The sequence below is a fragment of the Somniosus microcephalus genome, chromosome 17, assembly GCF_052327205.1.
Source record: "Somniosus microcephalus isolate GS21.2 chromosome 17, FLI_Smic_1.0, whole genome shotgun sequence".
Taxonomy (NCBI): Eukaryota; Metazoa; Chordata; class Chondrichthyes; order Squaliformes; family Somniosidae; genus Somniosus; species Somniosus microcephalus.
The window spans coordinates 7,890,936-7,909,930 of NC_141003.1; the positions used below are offsets into that span (position 1 = coordinate 7,890,936).

At 48.0% G+C, this 18,995-nt stretch overlaps 1 protein-coding gene across 2 annotated transcripts in view; it reads right to left on the reverse strand.

Moving 5' to 3' along the window:
* Window positions 1–18,995, reverse strand: part of LOC147105481 (coiled-coil domain-containing protein 38-like) — a 115,103-nt gene that overhangs the window by 43,386 nt on the left and 52,722 nt on the right. For both annotated transcript variants that reach the window (XM_086009879.1, XM_086009880.1), the window contains one exon: window positions 26–83. In XM_086009879.1, the coding sequence (XP_085866005.1) occupies window positions 26–83 (58 nt within the window). The remainder of the gene's footprint in view (window positions 1–25; window positions 84–18,995) is intronic.

The window sequence follows — 18,995 nt, forward strand, 5'->3', positions numbered from 1 at the left end:
CCACCCTTGGTCATTTCTAACGTACCAGAGGACTGTCATCAAAATTGATTTCTGTTGGTTCTTCTTCAGCATCCGCTTCCTTTCTGAGAATAAAATAAATGCTTAATTTCATTACAAATTAAGAACATGACTTGAGAATGTATAGACACAGGAAACTGCTCAGCAATCCCACAAACCACCTTGGCAAGCATGGGATCGATTCGCCAAACAACAGGCCCGTTGCTGCCATGATTCAGGGACTGGGGAAATCAGACATCCCACAATGCCATCTGGTTCTCCCGGAACCACCTCCCTCCGTTACACTCCCTCCCCCGCTCCCAGGTGATTTTATGATTGGGTTTAAAGCCACATTGCGTGACTTCACACAGAAAATCCAAGAATTTCATTCAAGAAAATGAAGGTCTGGAGCAACTACTAAAGATTTCCTGGTCTTTGGATAGATGTCCCAGCCAGAATTATCTGTGCATATTTGAACAGGGTGATGCAGGTCAACTGTATGTGGGAGGGAGCTTTTAAAGGGAGATTTTTTTTTCTGTTGTTAATGCTTTTATGATGCTATATGTGGAGAGACTAGAGAAGCTTGGGTTGTTCTCCTTAAAGCAGAGAAGGTTAAGGGAGATTTGATAGAGTGGTTCAAAATTATGAGGGGATTTGATAAGAGTAAACAGTAAGGACAGTAGTGAGGAAGGCTTAGAAGATAAGGAAGGAGAATCAGTATGGGTGGAGATAAGAAATAACAAGGGGCAGAAAACAATGTTGGGAGTAGTTCATAGGCCCCCTAACAGTAGCTATACCATTGGACAGAATATTAATCAAGAAATAGTAGGAGCTTGTAACAAAGGTAATACAATAAGCGTGAGGGACTTTAATCTGCAAATTGGCAAGGGTAGTCTGGAGGACAAGTTCATGGAATGTATTCGAGACAGTTTCCTAGAACAATATGTCATGGAACCAACCAGGGAACAGGCTATTTTAGATGAGACAGGGTTAATTAGTAATCTCATAGCAAAGGATCCTCTAGAGAAGAGTGATCATATGATAAGAATGTCACTTTCAAACTCAATGTGAAATTCTAAGTCCGATATTAGAGTCTTAAACAAAGCCAATTATGTAGGTCTGAAGGGCGAGTTGGCTAAGGTAGATTGGGAAATTAGATTAAAAGTTATGATAGTAGATAAGCAGTGGCAAACATTTAAAGAAATATTCAAAATTCTCAACGAATATACATTGCATTGAGAAATAAAAACTCTACAGAAAAAGTGATCCATTTGTGGCTAACTAGGAAAATTAAGGATAGTATTCGATTAAAAGAAGAGGCTTATAATGTTGCAAAGAAGAGTAGCAAGCCTGAGGATTTGGAGCTTTAGAAACCAGCAAAGGATGACCAAAACATTGATAAAAAGGGAGAAAACAGAATATGAGAGTAAATTAGCAAGAAATATAAAAACAGATTGTAAGAACTTCTACAAGTATGTAAAAAGGAAGAGTAGCGAAAGTAAGCGTTGGTCCCTTAGAGGCTGAGACAGGAGAAACTATATTGGGGAACGAAGAAATAGCAGAGACTTTAAACAAATCACAGTAGAATGTACAAAAAGTATATGAAAAATAATGGGGAACCAAGGGGCTAATGAGAGCGAGGAATTTTAAAAGTAATTAATATAAGTAGAGAAAAAGTACTCAAGAAACTAATGGGACTAAAAGTCAACAAATCCGCTGGACCTGACAGCCTACATCCTAGGGTTCTAAAAGAGGTGGCTGCAGAGATAGTGGATGCATTGGTTTTGATCTTCCAAAATTTTCTAGATTCAGGAACGGACCCAGCGGATTGGAAGGTAGCAAATATAACTCCGCTATTCAAGAAAGGAGGGAGAGAGAAAACAGGCAACTACAGGCCAGTTACTCTGACATCAGTCATCAGGAAAATGCTGGAATCCATTATTAAGGAAGTGGTAACAGGGCACTTAGAAAATTATAACATGATTAGGCAGAGTCAACATGGTTTTATGAAAGGGAAATCGTGTTTGACAAATTTATTAGAGTTTTTTGAGGATGTAACTAGCAGGGTAGATAAAGGGGAACCAGTGGATGTAGTATATTTTGATTTCCAAAAGGCATTCAATAAGGTGCCACATAAAAGGTTGTTAAGCAAGGTAAGGGCACATGGGGTTGGGGGTAATGTATTAGCATGGATAAAGGATTGGTTAACAGAGAGTAGGTCATTTTCAGATTGGCAGGCTGTAACTAATCGGGTGCCGCAAGGATCAATGCTTGGGCCTCAGCTAATTACAATCTATATTAATGACTTAGATGAAGGGACCGAGTGCAATGTATCCAAGTTTGCTGATAATGCAAAGCTAGGTGGAAAAGTAAGATGTGGGGAGAACGCAAAGAGCCTGCAAAGGGATATAGACAGGTTAAGTAAGTGGGCAAAAAGGTGGCAGATGGAGTATAATGTGAGGAAATGTGAGCTTATGCACTTTGGTAGGAAGAACAGAAAAACAGAATATTTTATAAATGCCGAGAAACTATTAAATGTTGGTGCTCAGAGATTTAAGTGTCCTAGTACAAGAAACACAGAGAGTGAGCATGCAGGGACAGCAAGCAATTAGGAAGGCAAATGGCATGTTGGCCTTTATTGCAAGGGGATTGGAATACCAGAGTAAGGAAGACTTGCTACAATTGTACAGGGTTCTGGCGAGACCACACCTGGAGTACTGTGCATAGTTTTGGTCTCCTTATCTAAGGAAGGGTATACTTGCCAAGTTGTTGATGAACACATGGGAGTATGATATTGTTGCTATCACGGAGACATGGTTGAGGGAGGGGAAAGACTGGCAGCTCAATATTCCGGGGTATAGAATCTTCAGGCGAGACAGAGGGGGGGGGGGGGGTAAAAGTGGAGGGGGTGTCGCAATATTAATTAAGGAGACAATTACTGCTGTAAGGAGGGATGATATATTAACAGGTTCCTCTAATGAGGCCATATGGGTTGAACTTAAAAACAAAAAGGGGGCTAGCACTTTGCTGGGAGTGTACTATAGGCCCCCAAACAGCCAGGGGGAGATAGAGGAACAGATATGTAGGCAAATCTCAGAGAAGTGTGCAAATAATAGGGTAATTATAGTGGGGGATTTCAACTTCCCCAATATTAACTGGGATAGTCAGAGTGTGAAAGGCTTAGAGGGTGCAGAATTCTTAAAGTGCATCCAGGAGAGCTTTTTGAGCCAGCATGTAGAAAGTCCTACAAGAAAGGGGGCGGTACTGGACCTAATTCTATGGAATGTGGCCGGGCAAGTGGTAGAAGTGTTAGTAGGTGAGCACTTTGGTGACAGTGACCATAATTCGGTGAGATTTAAGGTAGTCATGGAAAAGGACAAGGATGGACCGGAAATAAAGGTTCTAAATTGGGGGAAGGCCGATTTTAATATGACAAGGCAGGATCTGGCCAATGTGGACTGGGATCAGCTACTTGAAGGAAAATCCACATCGGAGCAATGGGAGTCTTTCAGAAAGGAAATTGAGAGAGTACAACGGCAACATGTTCCCGTAAAGGTCAAGGGTGGGACCAACAAGCCCAGGGAACCTTGGATGTCAAGGGATATACGAGAATGGATTAGGAAAAAAAGGGGGGCTTTTGGCAGATACAAAGGACTAAAGACAGAGGAAGTATAAAAAGTGCAGGGGGATACTTAAAAAAGAAATTAGGAGAGCGAGGAGGAGCCATGAAATAACACTGGCAAGCAAAATAAAGGAAAATCCTAAGGTGTTTTATAAGTATATTAAGGGCAAGAGGATAACTAGGGAAAGAGTAGGGCCCATTAGGGACCAAAGTGGCAAACTGTGTGTAGAGCCAGAGGATGTAGGTGGGGTTTTAAATGAATTTTTTGCATCTGTTCACTATGGAGAAGGACGATGTGGGCATAGAAGTCAGGCAGGGGGACTGTGATATACTTGAACATATTAGCATCGAGAGGGAGGAGGTACTAGCGGTTTTAGCAGGCTTAAAAGTGGATAAATCCCCAGGCCCGGACGAGATGTATCCCAGGCTGCTGTGTGAGGCAAAGGAGGAGATTGCAGGGGCTCTGACACAAATTTTCAGAACCTCTCTGGCCACAGGGGATGTGCCAGAGGACTGGAGAACAGCTAACGTAGTACCATTATGCAAGAAGGGTAGCAGGGATAAACCAGGGAATTACAGGCCAGTGAGCCTAACATCAGTGGTAGGGAAATTATTGGAAAAAATTCTGAGGGACAGAATTGGTCTCCACTTGGAGAGGCAGGGATTAATTAGGGATAGCCAGCATGGCTTTGTCAAGGGAAGATCATGTCTGACCAATTTGATTGAATTCTTCAAGGGGGTGACTAGGTGTGTGGATGAGGGTAGTGCAGTGGATGTGGTTTACATGGATTTCAGTAAGGCTTTTGATAAAGTCCCGCATAGGAGACTGGTCAGGAAGGTAAGAGCCCATGGGATCCAGGGTGCCTTGGCACATTGGATCCAAAACTGGCTTAGTGGCAGAAGGCAGAGGGTGATGGTGGAAGGTTGTTTTTGTGACTGGAAGCCTGTGTCCAGTGGGGTACCGCAGGGATCGGTGTTGGGTCCCTTGCTGTTTGTGGTCTACATTAATGATTTGGATGTGAATGTAAAAGGTATGATCAGTAAGTTCGCAGATGACACGAAAATTGGTGGGGTGGTAAATAGTGAGGCGGGAAGCCTCAGGCTACAGGACGATATAGATGGGTTGGTTAGATGGGCGGTACAGTGGCAAATTGAATTTAACCCTGAAAAGTGTGAGGTGATGCATTTTGGACGGACTAACAAGGCAAGGGAATACACAATAAATGGTAAGACCCTAGGAAAGACAGAGGATCAGAGGGACCTTGGTGTGCATGTACATAGATCCCTGAAGGCAGCAGAACAGGTGGATAAGGTGGTTGAAAAGGCATATGGGATACTTGCCTTCATTAGCTGAGGCATAGAATATAAGAGCAGGGAGGTTATGATGGAGCTGTACAAAACGCTGGTAAGGCCACAGCTGGAGTACTGTGTGCAGTTCTGGTCGCCACACTATAGGAAGGATGTGATTGCTTTGGAGAGGGTGCAGAGGAGATTTACCAGGATGTTACCTGGGCTGGAGCGCTTCAGCTATGAAGAAAGACTGGACAGGCTGGGGTTGTTTTCCTTGGAGCAGAAAAGGCTGAGGGGGGACCTGATTGAGGTATACAAAATTATGAGGGGCGTGGATAGAAAGGAACTTTTCCCCTTAGTAGAGGGGTCAATAACAAGGGGGCATAGATTCAAGGTAAGGGGCAGGAGGTTTAGAGGGGATTTGAGGAAAAACTTTTTCACCCAGAGGGTGGTTGGAATCTGGAACTCACTGCCTGAAAGGGTGGTAGAGGCAGGAACCCTCACAACATTCAAGAAGCATTTGGATGAGCACTTGAAATGCCATAGCATACAAGGCTACGGACCAAATGCTGGAAAATGGGATTAGATTAGACAGGGCTTGATGGCCGGCGCGGACGCAATGGGCCGAAGGGCCTCTTTCTGTGCTGTATAACTCTATGACTCTATGAGAGGCGGTGCAATGAAGGTTCACTAGATTGATTCCTGGGATGATGGGGTTGTTCTATGAGGAGAGATTGAGTAGAATGGGCCGATACTCTCTGGAGTTTAGAAGAGAGGTGATCTCATTGAAACATACAAGATTCTGAGGGGATTGACAGGATAGATGCTGAGAGATTATTTCCCCTGGCTGGAGAGTCTAGAACTAGGGGGCATAGTCTCAGGATAAGGGGTCGGCCTTTTCAGACTGAAATAAGGAGGAATTTCTTCACTCAGAGGGTTGTGAATCTTTGGAATTCTCTGCCCCAGAGGGTTGTGAATGCTCAGTCGTTGAGTATATTCAAAGCTGAGATAAATAGATTTTGGGACTCCAGAGGAATCAAGGGATATGGGAATAGGGCAGGAAAGTGAAGTTGAGGTCGAAGATCAGCCATAATCTTATTGAATGGCGGAGCAGGCACAAGGGGCCGTGTGGCCTATTCCTGCTCCTAATTCTTATGTTCTTAAACAGGGAGAAACTGTTTCCACTTGCAGGAGGGTCAGTAACCAGAGCATACAGATTTAAGGTAATTGTCAAAAGAACCAGAGAGGAGAAATGTTTTTACACAGTGTGTTGTTGAGATATGGAATGCACTGCCTGAAAGGGTGGTGGAATCAGATTCAATAGTAACTTTCAAAAGGTAATTGGATATAAACTTGAAGGGGAAGAATTTACAGGGCTATGGGGAAAGGGCAGAGGAGTGGGACTAATTGGTTAGCTCTACCAAACAGCCGGGAAGGCATGATGGGCCGAATGGCTTCCATCTGTGCTGTGAGATTCTATGATTTCCTTTCTTCATTTTGCAGATGTTATTGCTTTTTGTTGACATGAACAGGATTTAAATGTTGATAAAAATGTAGCAAAATCATCGCATTGAGAATCACAAGAGCGTCGATTAGAAACAGAACATAGGAACAGGAGTAGGTCATTTAGCCCCTCGAGCCTGTTCCGCCATTCAATGAGAACATGGCTGATCTGTGACCTAACTCCATATACCCTCCTTGGCCCCATGTCCTTTAATACCTTTGGTTAACAAAAATGTATCAATCTCAGATTTAAAATTAATTGATCTAGTACCAATTGTCGTTTGCAGAAGAGAGTTCCAAACTTCTACCACCCTTTGTGTGTAGAAGTGTTTCCTAATTTCACTCCTGAAAAGACTGGCTCTAATCTTTAGACTCTGCCCCCTAGTCCTAGACTCCCCAACCAGAGGAAATAGTTTCTCGCTATCTACACCATCCGTTCTCCTTAATATCCTAAAGTTCGATCAAGTCGCCCCTTCACCTTCTAAATTTCAGGGAATACACCCCTAGTTTGTGTAATCTCTCCTCGTAATTTAACCCTTGGAGTCCAGGTATCATTCTGGTAAACCTACGCTGCACTCCCTCCAAGGCCAATATATCCTTCCTAAGGTGTGGTGCCCAGAACTGCTCCCAGTGCTCCAGGTGTGGTCTAACCAGGGCTTTGTACAGCTGCAGCATAACTTCTACCCCCTTGTATTCTAGTCCTCTAGATATTCCATTAGCCTTTTTATTATTTTCTGTATTTGTTCATGACATATTAACGATCTATGTACTTGGAACCCAAGTCACATTGGACCTCCACTGTTTCTAGCTTTTCACCATTTAGAAAGTACTCTGTTCTACCCTTTTTAGGTCCAAAGTGGATGAATTCACACTTGCCTGTACTGAAATACATTTACCAGTGTTGCTCATTCACTTAATCCATTAATATCTCTTTGTAATTTTATGTTTCCATCTACATTGCTTACAATGCCATCTATCTTTGTGTCATCGGCAAACTTGGATATTGCTCCACCATTGGTGGCTGTGCCTTCAGCTGCCAAGGCCCAAAGCTCAGAAATTCCCTCCCTAAACCTCTACGCCTCTCTACTTCTCTCTCCTCCTTTAAGACACTCCTTAAAACCTACATCTTTGACCAAGCCTTATATCTCCTTATGTGGCTCAGTGTCAAATTTTAGAGTCATAGGGGGAGAAATTCGGTTGGTAGCGCCACCGATTAACGCCTAGAGGCCAAAAAGTGGGGCGCTAGCCAATTTCCGGACAAGCGCAAGGAGCCTAGCGCCTCGCCCCATATTGAGCATGCATTTAGCGCCGGCGCAAAATCTTAGCGCCCGCTCATGGTCGCAGGCAGATTATGACGTCATTTGAGTGTGAAACGCCTTTTGGGTGCCCCGGACCGGAAATTCAGTGGCGCCCCCCTCCGTAGCGCCTGGTGCTAATAGTGACAGCTTACATGGAGCCTTACCCAATTGCTCTCGGCCTGGGGGGGCGTTATTTAAAGGGCACTGGTGTGGTTTAAAAGCGGCAGCACAACTTCTTCGAGAGCTACAGAGAGTTGCTGGGCTGCACACTGCGAGCCATTTCACCACTGAGCCAGTGCTGGCAGAGGAACTTCAGCCTTCTGACCATCACCTTGCTGTTGGTGAGCATTTCCAATGGCAAAACTTTCTTTGCACACTTATTATGGGGGCTGCATTGGAGGGGAACGTCCTGCTGCTGAATCATCTGGAAAGGGCACAGAGACGCTTGGAGAGGGGGGCAGGCCAACAGACGTCGCCACACCAGACCTTACGCTGCCAGGGTTTCCCGACAGCAGTTTTCCTACATGAACATGTCGGAGGAGCAGTGTATCAGAAGGCTGCGCTTCAGAAAGGAGGTGGTGACTGAGCTGTGCCAACTGCTTCAGCCAGATCTGCAGCCTCAGATAAGGTGCAGGACATCTCTATCGGTGGCTGTGAGGATGACTGTTGCCCTAAACTTCTACGCGAGCGGCTCCTTTCAGGCCACAACTGGGGACATAGCCAACATCTCGCAGTTTGCGGTGCATTGCTGTATCCGTCAAGTGACTGATGCCCTGTTTAAAAGGAGGCGGCAGTACATCTCCTTCCCAATGACCCCGGACAAGCAGTGGGCGCGCGCAGAGGGCTTCGCTGCAATAGCGGACTTCCCCATGGTGCAGGGTGCCATTCACTGCACGCACGTGGCTTTGCGGGCGCCTGTAGAGAATCCGGAGGAGTTCCGCAACCGCAAGGGGTTCCATTCCTTGAATGTCCAGCTGGTCTGTGACCACCGACAGCTGATCCTCGCGGTGAATGCGCAGTTCCCAGGCAGCAGCCACGACACCTTCATCCTGCGCCAGACTTCTGTGGCAGACCTTTGAGGCCCTGGCTCACCCAGGAGGCTGGCTTCTCTGGGGCAAGGGCTATCCTCTGTGCCCGTGGCTGATGACCCGCCCCTTTAAGAGCTGGCCGGTGCCAGTGTGTCTCAGGGAAAGTGATTATTCACAGCACCTACGCTGCGCCCCGCCGCCGCGAAATTGGGTTGCGCCGCCGGGTTAGCGCCTTAAGAGTATCGTGCAGCGCTTGATTTAGCGCCGCAATCACCCTCAGGGGCGCTGCAACCCAATATCGCGCCAGGTGGCGCTAAAATTCGCCTGGCGCTAGGCTTTGCGCATCGCCAGGACTAGCGCCCCAAACGGGGCTATACCCAATTTCTCCCCCATAGAGTTATACAGCACAGAAAGAGGCCCTTCGGCCCATCGCGTCCGCATCGGCCATCAAGCCCTGTCTAATCTAATCTCATTTTCCAGCATTTGGTCCATAGCCTTGTATGCTATGGCATTTCAAGTGCTCATCCAAATGCTTCTTGAATGTTGTGAGGGTTCCTGCCTCTACCACCCTTTCAGGCAGTGAGTTCCAGATTCCAACCACCCTCTGGGTGAAAAAGTTCTTCCTCAAATCCCCTCTAAGCCTCCTGCCCCTTACCTTGAATCTATGCCCCCTTGTTATTGACCCCTCTACTAAGGGAAAAGTTCCTTTCTATCTACCCTATCTATGCCCCTCATAATTTTGTACACCTCAATCAGGTCCCCCCTCAGCCTTCTCTGCTCCAAGGAAAACAACCCCAGCCTGTCCAGTCTTTCTTCATAGCTGAAGCGCTCCAGCCCAGGTAACATCCTGGTGAATCTCCTCTGCACCCTCTCCAAAGCAATCACATCCTTCCTATAGTGTGGAAATGCCGGAGTTGGACTGGGGTGGACAAATGTAAGAAGTCACACAACACCAGGTTATAGTCCAACAGCTTTATTTGAAATCACAAGCTTTCGGAGCACTGCTCAACTGAGTCACCTGACGAAGGAGCAGTGCTCCGAAAGCTTGTGATTTCAAATATGTTATGTATTGTGTGTTCTCCTCCCACCTGTGCTGGCGCTGTCACAGGAGATAAATGGTTGGGTGTTCTCTGTTAAGTTTTAGCTCTCTTTGTTCAGAACTTTCCAGAACTTCCTTTCCTTCCAATAAAGCACTTCATGTTTGAATCTCTGAGTTCTGAGTCCTAAATTGTGTCTAGGTAGAAAGGTACCGGCACAACAAGTGGCAACAAGGAGCGGATGAATCTGCGTACGTTACGGGTGCAGTGAGTAGACAGAAAATTTAATTTGAAACGTGAGATGGCTGCTATATTAGGAAACATCGGTGATTTTGATGAAAATGTGGAGCAATGGAGCGCATATACGGAACGTTTTGACTATTTTGTATTGGCGAATGTGGTGGCAAATGAAAAGGTCGTGCCTACCTTTTTGAGTGTAATCGGGCCGAAGACTTTCAATTTACTTCGCAGCCTCGTGCAGCCAGATAAGCCAGGAACTAAAACATATAAGCAACTAGTGGAAATTCTTGCAGCACATTTTTCACCAAAACCTCTGTGAAATCTAAATCTCTCAGCAATAACCAAACGGAATCAAGAGGAGGGGGAATCAGTGACGATGTTTATTGCTGCTTTAAAAAGGTTGTCAGAACACTGCCAGTTCAAGGAGGTGCTGAATGACACCATTAGAGACAGACTTGTGTGTGGTCTGCAAAATGCAGCCACACAGAAGCGCCTTCTTACTGAGAACAACCTTACTCTTGAAAAGGCCATTGAAGTTAGTGTCTCCATGGAGATGGCGGAAAAGGAGGCTCACCAGTTGAGTTCAACAGGGAGAGTTCACAAGGTGTCGTCTGAGCCTAAAGGTGCGCGGAACGGCACATGTTACCGTTGTGGGAAAACGGGCCATCACGCTAATGACTGCTGGTGTACGGAGCCGGAATGCCGAAATTGTGGCAAAAAGGGTCACATTGAACGCGCCTGTAGAGGTAAAAAAAGAACAGACAGAGCTGGGAAGCATGGAAGCAAAATGTCTGTGTTTGGACAAGAGAGGAAAAAGAGTGTTCATTCAGTGCAGTATGATGGAACAAGCAAAACAGAGGGGAGCGACACCTCTGAGGAGGAAGAGGTGCACATACTGACGGTTGCAGGTGGTTCAAATGGCTACTGGGTGTCACCACTGGTGGAGGGACAATCAGTGCGGATGGAGGTGGACACAGGTGTGGCTGTGTCCCTTGTTTCAGACACTGTCTACAACAAAATGCTAAAGCATCTTACCCTTCAGCCAACAAACATTGTGCTAAAGACGTATACCGGCGAACCTGTGGCCATGAGAGGCGTCATTGAGGTGACAGTTAAATTGAACGGACAGACTGCAAAACTGCCACTATATGTGGTAAAGGGAAATTACCCATCGCTACTGGGACGTGCATGGCTAGAGAAAATCACGCTGGACTGGCCTGCAGTCCGCATGATGTCAAAAGGGGAGTCAGGTCTGACTGCAGTGTTAAACAAACATGCAGAATTCTTCAATGGGGAACTTGGGAGCATGAAAAAGATCAGCGTGAGACTTGACATTAAACCTGACATCAAGCCGAAGTTTCACAAAGCCCGACCTGTACCCTATGCAATTAGGCCAAAAGTTGAGGCTAACTTGGAGGCCTTAGTCAAGAATGGAGTCCTGGAGCCTGTGAGTGTGAGCAAATGGGCCACACCCATTGTTCCTGTCCTGAAAAAGGATGGATCTGTTCAAATCTGCGGGGATTTTAAAGTGACTATTAACCCGGTGCTGTCTGTGGAACAGTACCCTCTTCCCCTCATTGATCTTTTTACGGGCCTGGCCGGAGGGCAAAAGTTCAGCAAAATAGACTTATGCCAGGCTTATCTACAAATGCATGTCGATGACAAATCAAAGGAGCTGCTGACAATTGTGACACACAAGGGGCTATACAGGTACTGCCGCCTTCCGTTTGGAATTACGTCGGCCCCTGCTCTATTCCAAAGGGCAATGGATCAGATTTTGAGTGGACTGCCAGGAATCCAGTGCTACCTGGACGACATCCTTGTCACTGGGACAAATGAGGATCATCTTCTGAACTTCGATGCGACACTACAACGACTGAAAGAGTACGGATTCAGAGTTCGTAAGGACAAATGTGAATTCTTTCAGTCTTCAGTTGAGTACCTGGGGCATGTGATTGACGCTACTGGCCTGCATAAGGCGCCGCCAAAGGTCAAGGCGATCGTGGAGGCCCCAGCACCCCAGAATGTGAGCCAGTTACGTTCATTTCTGGGGCTACTTAACTACATTGGGAAGTTTATTCCAGACTTAGCAACATTGCTGAAGCCGTTACATCAGTTGCTATGTCAAAGCAAAACATGGAAATGGACTGAACTGTGCAACGAAGCTTTCGCCCAAGCAAAGAAAGCATTGCTGAATTCGGAGGTCCTGACACACTTCGACCCAAAGCTACCCGTGCAGCTAGCATGTGATACCTCACCATATGGTGTGGGAGCAGTCATATCCCACATCATGCCTTCGGGTGAAGAGAAACCTATCGCCTTTGCATCACGCACCTTGAACAAGGCCGAGAGTAACTATGCGCAGATCGAGCGCGAGGCCTTGGGAATTGTTTTTGGAATTCGAAAATTTCATCAGTACCTGTTTGGGAGAAGGTTCACACTCCTGACGGACCACCGTCCATTGATTTCAATCTTCGGGCCCCACACCGGAATTCCGTCTCTCGCTGCAAGCAGGATGCAAAGGTGGGCTTTACTGTTGTCAGGACACACATACGACATCAAATATCGCAAATCAGACTTGCACGGCAACGCAGACGGTCTCTCGAGGCTACCCTTGCCTGTTACTCCCCCAGAGTCTCGTCAGATAGACATCATCTACTTTAGACAAGTGGAGGGAGCACCTGTCACTGCAGTTCAGGTGCGAAGGTACACCCGCAACGATCCAGTCCTGTCTGAGGTAATGGACGATGTCATTCCAGGGAGAGCGATAGGAGATTCTCCTACTTTGAAACCTTATGTTTCAAAAAGAAATGAGCTCTCCGTCCAGGCAGGTTGTCTTCTTTGGGGACGCCGTGTCATCATTCCGCCACCTCTGAGGGAACCTATACTGCAACAACTTCATACAGGCCACAGTGGGATGGTTCGGATGAAGGAAATGGCAAGAAGCTACTTCTGGTGGCCAGGTCTCGATGGGAATATTGAGGAGAAAGCCAAAACATGTTCCCCATGTCAAAGGGTCCGGAATGTTCCACAGCTGGCAACCCTACACCCCTGGGATTGACCTGCAGAAGTGTGGCAGCGAGTACATGTGGACTTCGCCGGTCCTTTCGAAGGGAAGATGTTTATGGTGGTTGTGGACGCTCGTAGCAAGTGGCCGGAGGTCGCTGTGATGAGGTCTACCACGGCAGAGAAAACAATTGAGAAACTTGGTGAGATGTTCAGCCGTTATGGCTCACCAGAACAACTCGTAAGTGACAACGGTCCATAATTTGTATCACAGGAGTTTGCAACCTTCCTGCATGTGAATGGTGTCCAACACATCAGGTCTGCGCCCTATCATCCCTCTACTAACGGCCAGGCAGAAAGGTTTGTGCAAACTTTGAAGCACGCCTTGAAGGCATTGCAAGGTCAAGGCTCAATCCACCAACGTCTGAACAGCTTCCTGTTGTCCTACAGGAACGAGCCGCATGCCACAACCAATACTTCCCCCGCTTCGCTCATGATGAAGAGGCAGTTGCGGACAAGTTTTGACTTACTCAAACCTTCAAGGGCAGAACAGGTTGTCCATTGTCAACAACAAGCTCAAGTTGAAAAGAGAGAGAAAAGAGCCAAGGAGAGACGGTTTCATCCGGGAGAGCACGTCCTAGCTCGAAACTACAACACTGGACCGAAATGGGTTCCTGCTACGGTGATCGCGCAGACGGGCCCTGTGTCTTACACGGTTGAGACTGCTGAGGACGTCGTCTGGAGAAGACACACAGATCAACTGTTGCTAGGAGCAGAGACAGCCACAGAGGCTCCAACGGCTGGTTGGCCTGAACTGTTTCCGGATGATACCGCAAACCAGCATCCTTTGCCACAGTGCTCTTCTCCAACACAGGAAGTCAGAGACTGTTCCACCTGTGCAAACTCCTGACTTTCAACTGACACAGGCACCTTCTCCATCGAGGCCTGTGTCAATGCCTACTGCTGTGGAAACCAGTGATGACCGCCGGTATCCTGTCAGAGAGCGGCGGCCTCCAAGACGCTTGGATCTGTAGGCTTAGTGACTTACCCACAAGACTGGGGCAGAATAAACCCCAGGGTAAAGTCAAGGTTTGAGGCAGTCTACCTCTACCCTAGGTTCGTTGAGTGCATTGAAAGTAACTTACCTGTTGAGGAATAATGTGGACCTTCCATTTAAGAGGGGAGGAAATGTTATGTATTATGTGTTCTATTGTGTGTTCTCCTCCCACCTGTGGTGGCGCTGTCACAGGAGATAAATGGTTGGGTGTTCTCTGTTAAGTTTTAGCTCTCTTTGTTCGGAACTTTCCAGAACTTCCTTTCCTTCCAATAAAGCACTTCATGTTTGAATCTCTGAGTTCTGAGTCCTAAATTGTGTCTAGGTAGAAAGGTACCGACACTACAAAATAAAGCTGTTGGACTATAACCTGGTGTTGTGTGACTTCTTACATTTATCCTTCCTATAGTGTGGCGACCAGAACTGCACACAGTATTCCAGCTGTGGCCTAACCAGCGTTTTGTACAGCTCCATCATAACCTCCCTGCTCTTGTATTCTATGCCTCGGCTAATGAAGGCAAGTATCGCATATGCCTTTTTAACCACCTTATCCACCTGTTCTGCTGTCTTCAGGGATCTATGTACATGCACACCAAGGTCCCTCTGATCCTCTGTCTTTCCTAGGGTCTTACCATTCATTGTGTATTCCCTTGCCTTGTTAGTCCGTCCAAAATGCATCACCTCACACTTTTCAGGGTTAAATTCCATTTGCCACTGTTGCACCCATCTGACCAACCCATCTATATCATCCTGCAGACTGAGGCTACCCTCCTCGCTATTTACCACCCCACCAATTTTCGTGTCATCTGCGAACTTACTGATCATACCTTTTACATTCACATCCAAATCATTAATGTAGACCACAAACAGCAAGGGACCCAGCACCGATCCCTGCGGTACCCCACTAGACACAGGCTTCCAGTCACAAAAACAACCTTCCACCATCACCCTCTGCCTTCTGCCACTAAGCCAGTTTTGGATCCAATGTGCCAAGGCACCCTGGATCCCATGGGCTCTTACCTTCTTGACCAGTCTCCTATGCAGGACTTTATCAAAAGCCTTACTGAAATCCATGTATACCACATCCACTGCACTGCCCTCATCCACACACCTAGTCACCCCCTCGAAAAATTCAATCAAATTGGTCAGACATGATCTTCCCTTGACAAAGCCATGCTGACTATCCCTGATTAATCCTTCCCTCTCCAAGTGGAGACTAATTCTGTCCCTCAGAATTTTTTCCAATAATTTCCCTACCACTGATGTTAGGCTCACTGGCCTGTAATTCCCTGGTTTATCCCTACTACCCTTCTTGAATAATGGTACTACGTTAGCTGTTCTCCAGTCCTCTGGCACATCCCCTGTGGCCAGAGAAGTTCTGAAAATTTGTGTCAGAGCCCCTGCAATCTCCTCCTTTGCCTCACATAGTAGCCTGGGATACATCTCGTCCGGGCCTGGGGATTTATCCCCTTTTAAGCCTGCTAAAACCGCTAGTACCTCCTCCCTCTCGATGCTAATATGTTCAAGTATATCACAGTCCCCCTGCCCGATTTCTATGTCTACATCGTCCTTCTCCATAGTGAACACAGATGCAAAAAATTCATTTAAAACCCCACCTACATCTTCTGGCTCCACACACAGATTGCCACTTTGGTCCCTAATGGGCCCTATGCTTTCCCTAGTTATCCTCTTGCCCTTAATATACTTATAAAACACCTTAGGATTTTCCTTTATTTTGCTCGCCAGTTATTTCATGGCCCCTCCTCGCTCTCCTAATTTCTTTTTTAAGTATCCCCCTGCACTTTTTATACTCCTCTAGGGCTTCCTCTGTCTTTAGTCCTTTGTATCTGCCAAAAGCCCCCCTTTTTTCCCTAATCCATTCTCGTATATCCCTTGACATCCAAGGTTCCCTGGGCTTGTTGGTCCCACCGTTGACCTTTATGGGAACATGTTGCCATTGTACTCTCTGATATGCCTATCAATTAGTCCAATAAAAGGCGACGAGTTAAGAACGTAACTGAAGGTTTTTATTGGCTAAATAACAGAGCCCACCCTCGTGGGTGATCCGATCCAACAGGGAGGAATACTAGCCAGTCAGCTACCTTTATACCTGGGCAGGTAATGGGCGGAGTCGGAGGTGGTCAGCCCAGGTATAACAGTGCGACAAGAGGCGACCTCGTGTAGTGATGTGACAGTGAGAACAATATACAGTGATAACTATAACAGTGGTTTACCACATTCACCCCTTGTTTAGATTAGAGTCCGGCGGGGTGAAGTGTATTACCAGCTCTGGTATGTCAGTCTGTCCGGAGGCTTCGTTAGCCTCTCCGATCGTCGCAGCGGCGGTGTTACATTATCCGGTGTTAAAGCTGGTGTCTGCGTAGTCGGCAAAGGCTCGTGGGGTTCCGGCATGCCGTCTACCTCGGCTGGACTCGGGGGGTTGGGAGGGGGGGGTGAGGGTGCGAGGTCTCGTAAGGAGACAGTGTCCTCCCGTCCGTCTGGGTAAGCCACATAGGCGTACTGGGGGTTGGCGTGCAGGAGGTTCACCTTCTCGACCAGGGGGTCCGTTTTATGGGCCCTCACGTGCTTTCGCAGCAAGACGGGTCCCGGAGAGGTCAGCCAGGTTGGTAGGGTGGTTCCCGTAGTCGACTTCCTGGGGAAGACAAACATTCGAGCATGGGGGGTGGTGTTAATGGCAGTGCAAAGTAGTGACCGGATGGAGTGCAGCGCAATCGGGAGGACCTCTTGCCAGCGGGAGGTTGGGAGGCCCTTAGACTTTAAGGCTAAGAGGGTGGCCTTCCATACCGTCGCGTTCTCTCTTTCCACCTGGCCGTTCCCTCGGGGGTTGCAGCTGGTGGTCCTGCTTGCTGCAATACCCCTCTCCAATAGGAACTGACGGAGTTCCTCGCTCATGAAGGAGGCGCCCCGGTCACTATGTATATAGTTCGGGAACCCGAACAAGGCGAAGAGTTTGTTCAGGCATTTAATGACCGTGTTACTGGTCATGTCTGGGCAGGGGAAGGCAAAGGGGAAACGGGAGTACTCATCAACGATGTTGAGGAAGTACACATTACGGTCGGATGACGGTAGGGGCCCCTTGAAGTCGATGCTCAGACGCTCGAAGGGGCGGGTGGCCTTGATCAGGCTTGCTCTGTCCGGCTTATAGAAGTGCGGTTTGCACTCAGCACAGATCTGGCAGTTCCTGGTCATGGTCCTGACCTCCTCGATGGAGTATGGCAGGTTGCGGGCCTTAATGAAATGGTAGAGTCTGGTGACTCCGGGGTGGCAGAGGTCATTGTGGAGGGTCTGAAGTCTATCACTTTGCGCGCTGGCGCATGTAATGCGTGAAAGAGCATCAGGGGGGTCGTTCAGTTTACCGGGCCGGTACAAGATCTCATAATCATAGGTGGAAAGCTCGATTCTCCACCTCAAGATTTTGTCGTTCTTGATCTTGCCCCTCAGCTTGTTATTAAACATGAAGGCAACCGAGCGTTGGTCGGTGAGGAGGGTAAATCGTTTGCCTGCCAAGTAGTGCCTCCAGCGCCGTACTGCCTCCACAATTGCCTGGGCTTCCTTCTCGACCGACGAGTGTCGGGTCTCGGGGCCCTGTAGGGTCCTTGAGAAGAAGGCTACCGGCCTACCCTCCTGGTTAAGGGTAGCGGCTAGGGCGAAGTCGGATGCATCGCTCTCCACTTGGAAGGGGATTGACTCATCCACTGCGTGCATTGTGGCCTTGGCTATGTCTCCCTTAATGAGGGAGAAGGCCGCGCACGCCTCTTCCGTGAGGGGGAAGGATGTGGTTTTCAGGAGGGGTCTGGCTTTGTCCGCATAATTGGGTACCCATTGGGCATAGTAGGCGAAAAGCCCCAGGGTTCTCCTAAGTGCTTTTGGACAGTGGGGGAGGGGTAGCTCCATGAGGGGGCGCATTCTTTCGGGGTCGGGGCCGATGACTCCGTTCTCTACTACACAGCCAAGGATGGCAAGGCGCGCTGTGTTAAACACGCATTTCTCCTTATTGTAGGTGAGGTTCAGCCGTTGGGCCGTACGGAGGAATTTCTCCAGATTCACGTCATGGTCCTGCCGGTTGCGGCCGCAGATGGTGACGTTATCGAGATAGGGGAAAGTGGCCTGTAGTCCGTTCTGGTCAACCATCCGGTCCATCTCCCGTTGGAAAACCGAGACCCCGTTGGTGACACCAAAGGGGACCCTAAGGAATTGGTAGAGGCGGCCATTCGCCTCGAAGGCGGTGTACTGGCTGTCCTCCGGGCTGATGGGGAGTTGGTGGTAGGCCGACTTGAGGTCGATGGTCGAGAATACGCGGTATTGTGCAATCTCATTGACCATGTCCGATATGCGGGGGAGGGGGTATGCGTCCAGCTGGGTGTATCTGTTTATGGTCTGGCTGTAGTCGATAACCAGGCGATTTTTGTCGCCGGTCTTGACTACCACCACCTGGGCACGCCAGGGGCTGCTGCTCCCCTCAATAATGCCCTCTTTCAGGAGTCGCTGCACCTCAGAGCTAATGAAGGCTCTGTCCCCAGCGCTGTACCGCCTGCTCTTAGTAGCGACAGGTTTGCAGTCGGGGGTGAGGTTAGCGAACAGGGAAGGTGGCGGTACCTTGAGGGTGGATAGGCTGCAGGTGTTACGCGGTGGGCGGTTTAACTTTCGCTGGTTGTCGACTGTGAGTGGGGGGAGGGGTCCACCGTATGCTAGGGTTACACTTTGGAGGTGGGATTGGAAGTCCAGCCCTAGTATGACGGCAGCGCACAGCTGGGGGAGTACGAGGAGTTTAAAATTTTTATACTCTGTCCCTTTAACCGACAATGTCACGACACAGTAGCCGCTGATGTCTGTGGCGTGCGACCTCGATGCCATCGAGATGCGGCTGCGCGTTGGCAGGACGGGGAGGGAGTAGTGGCT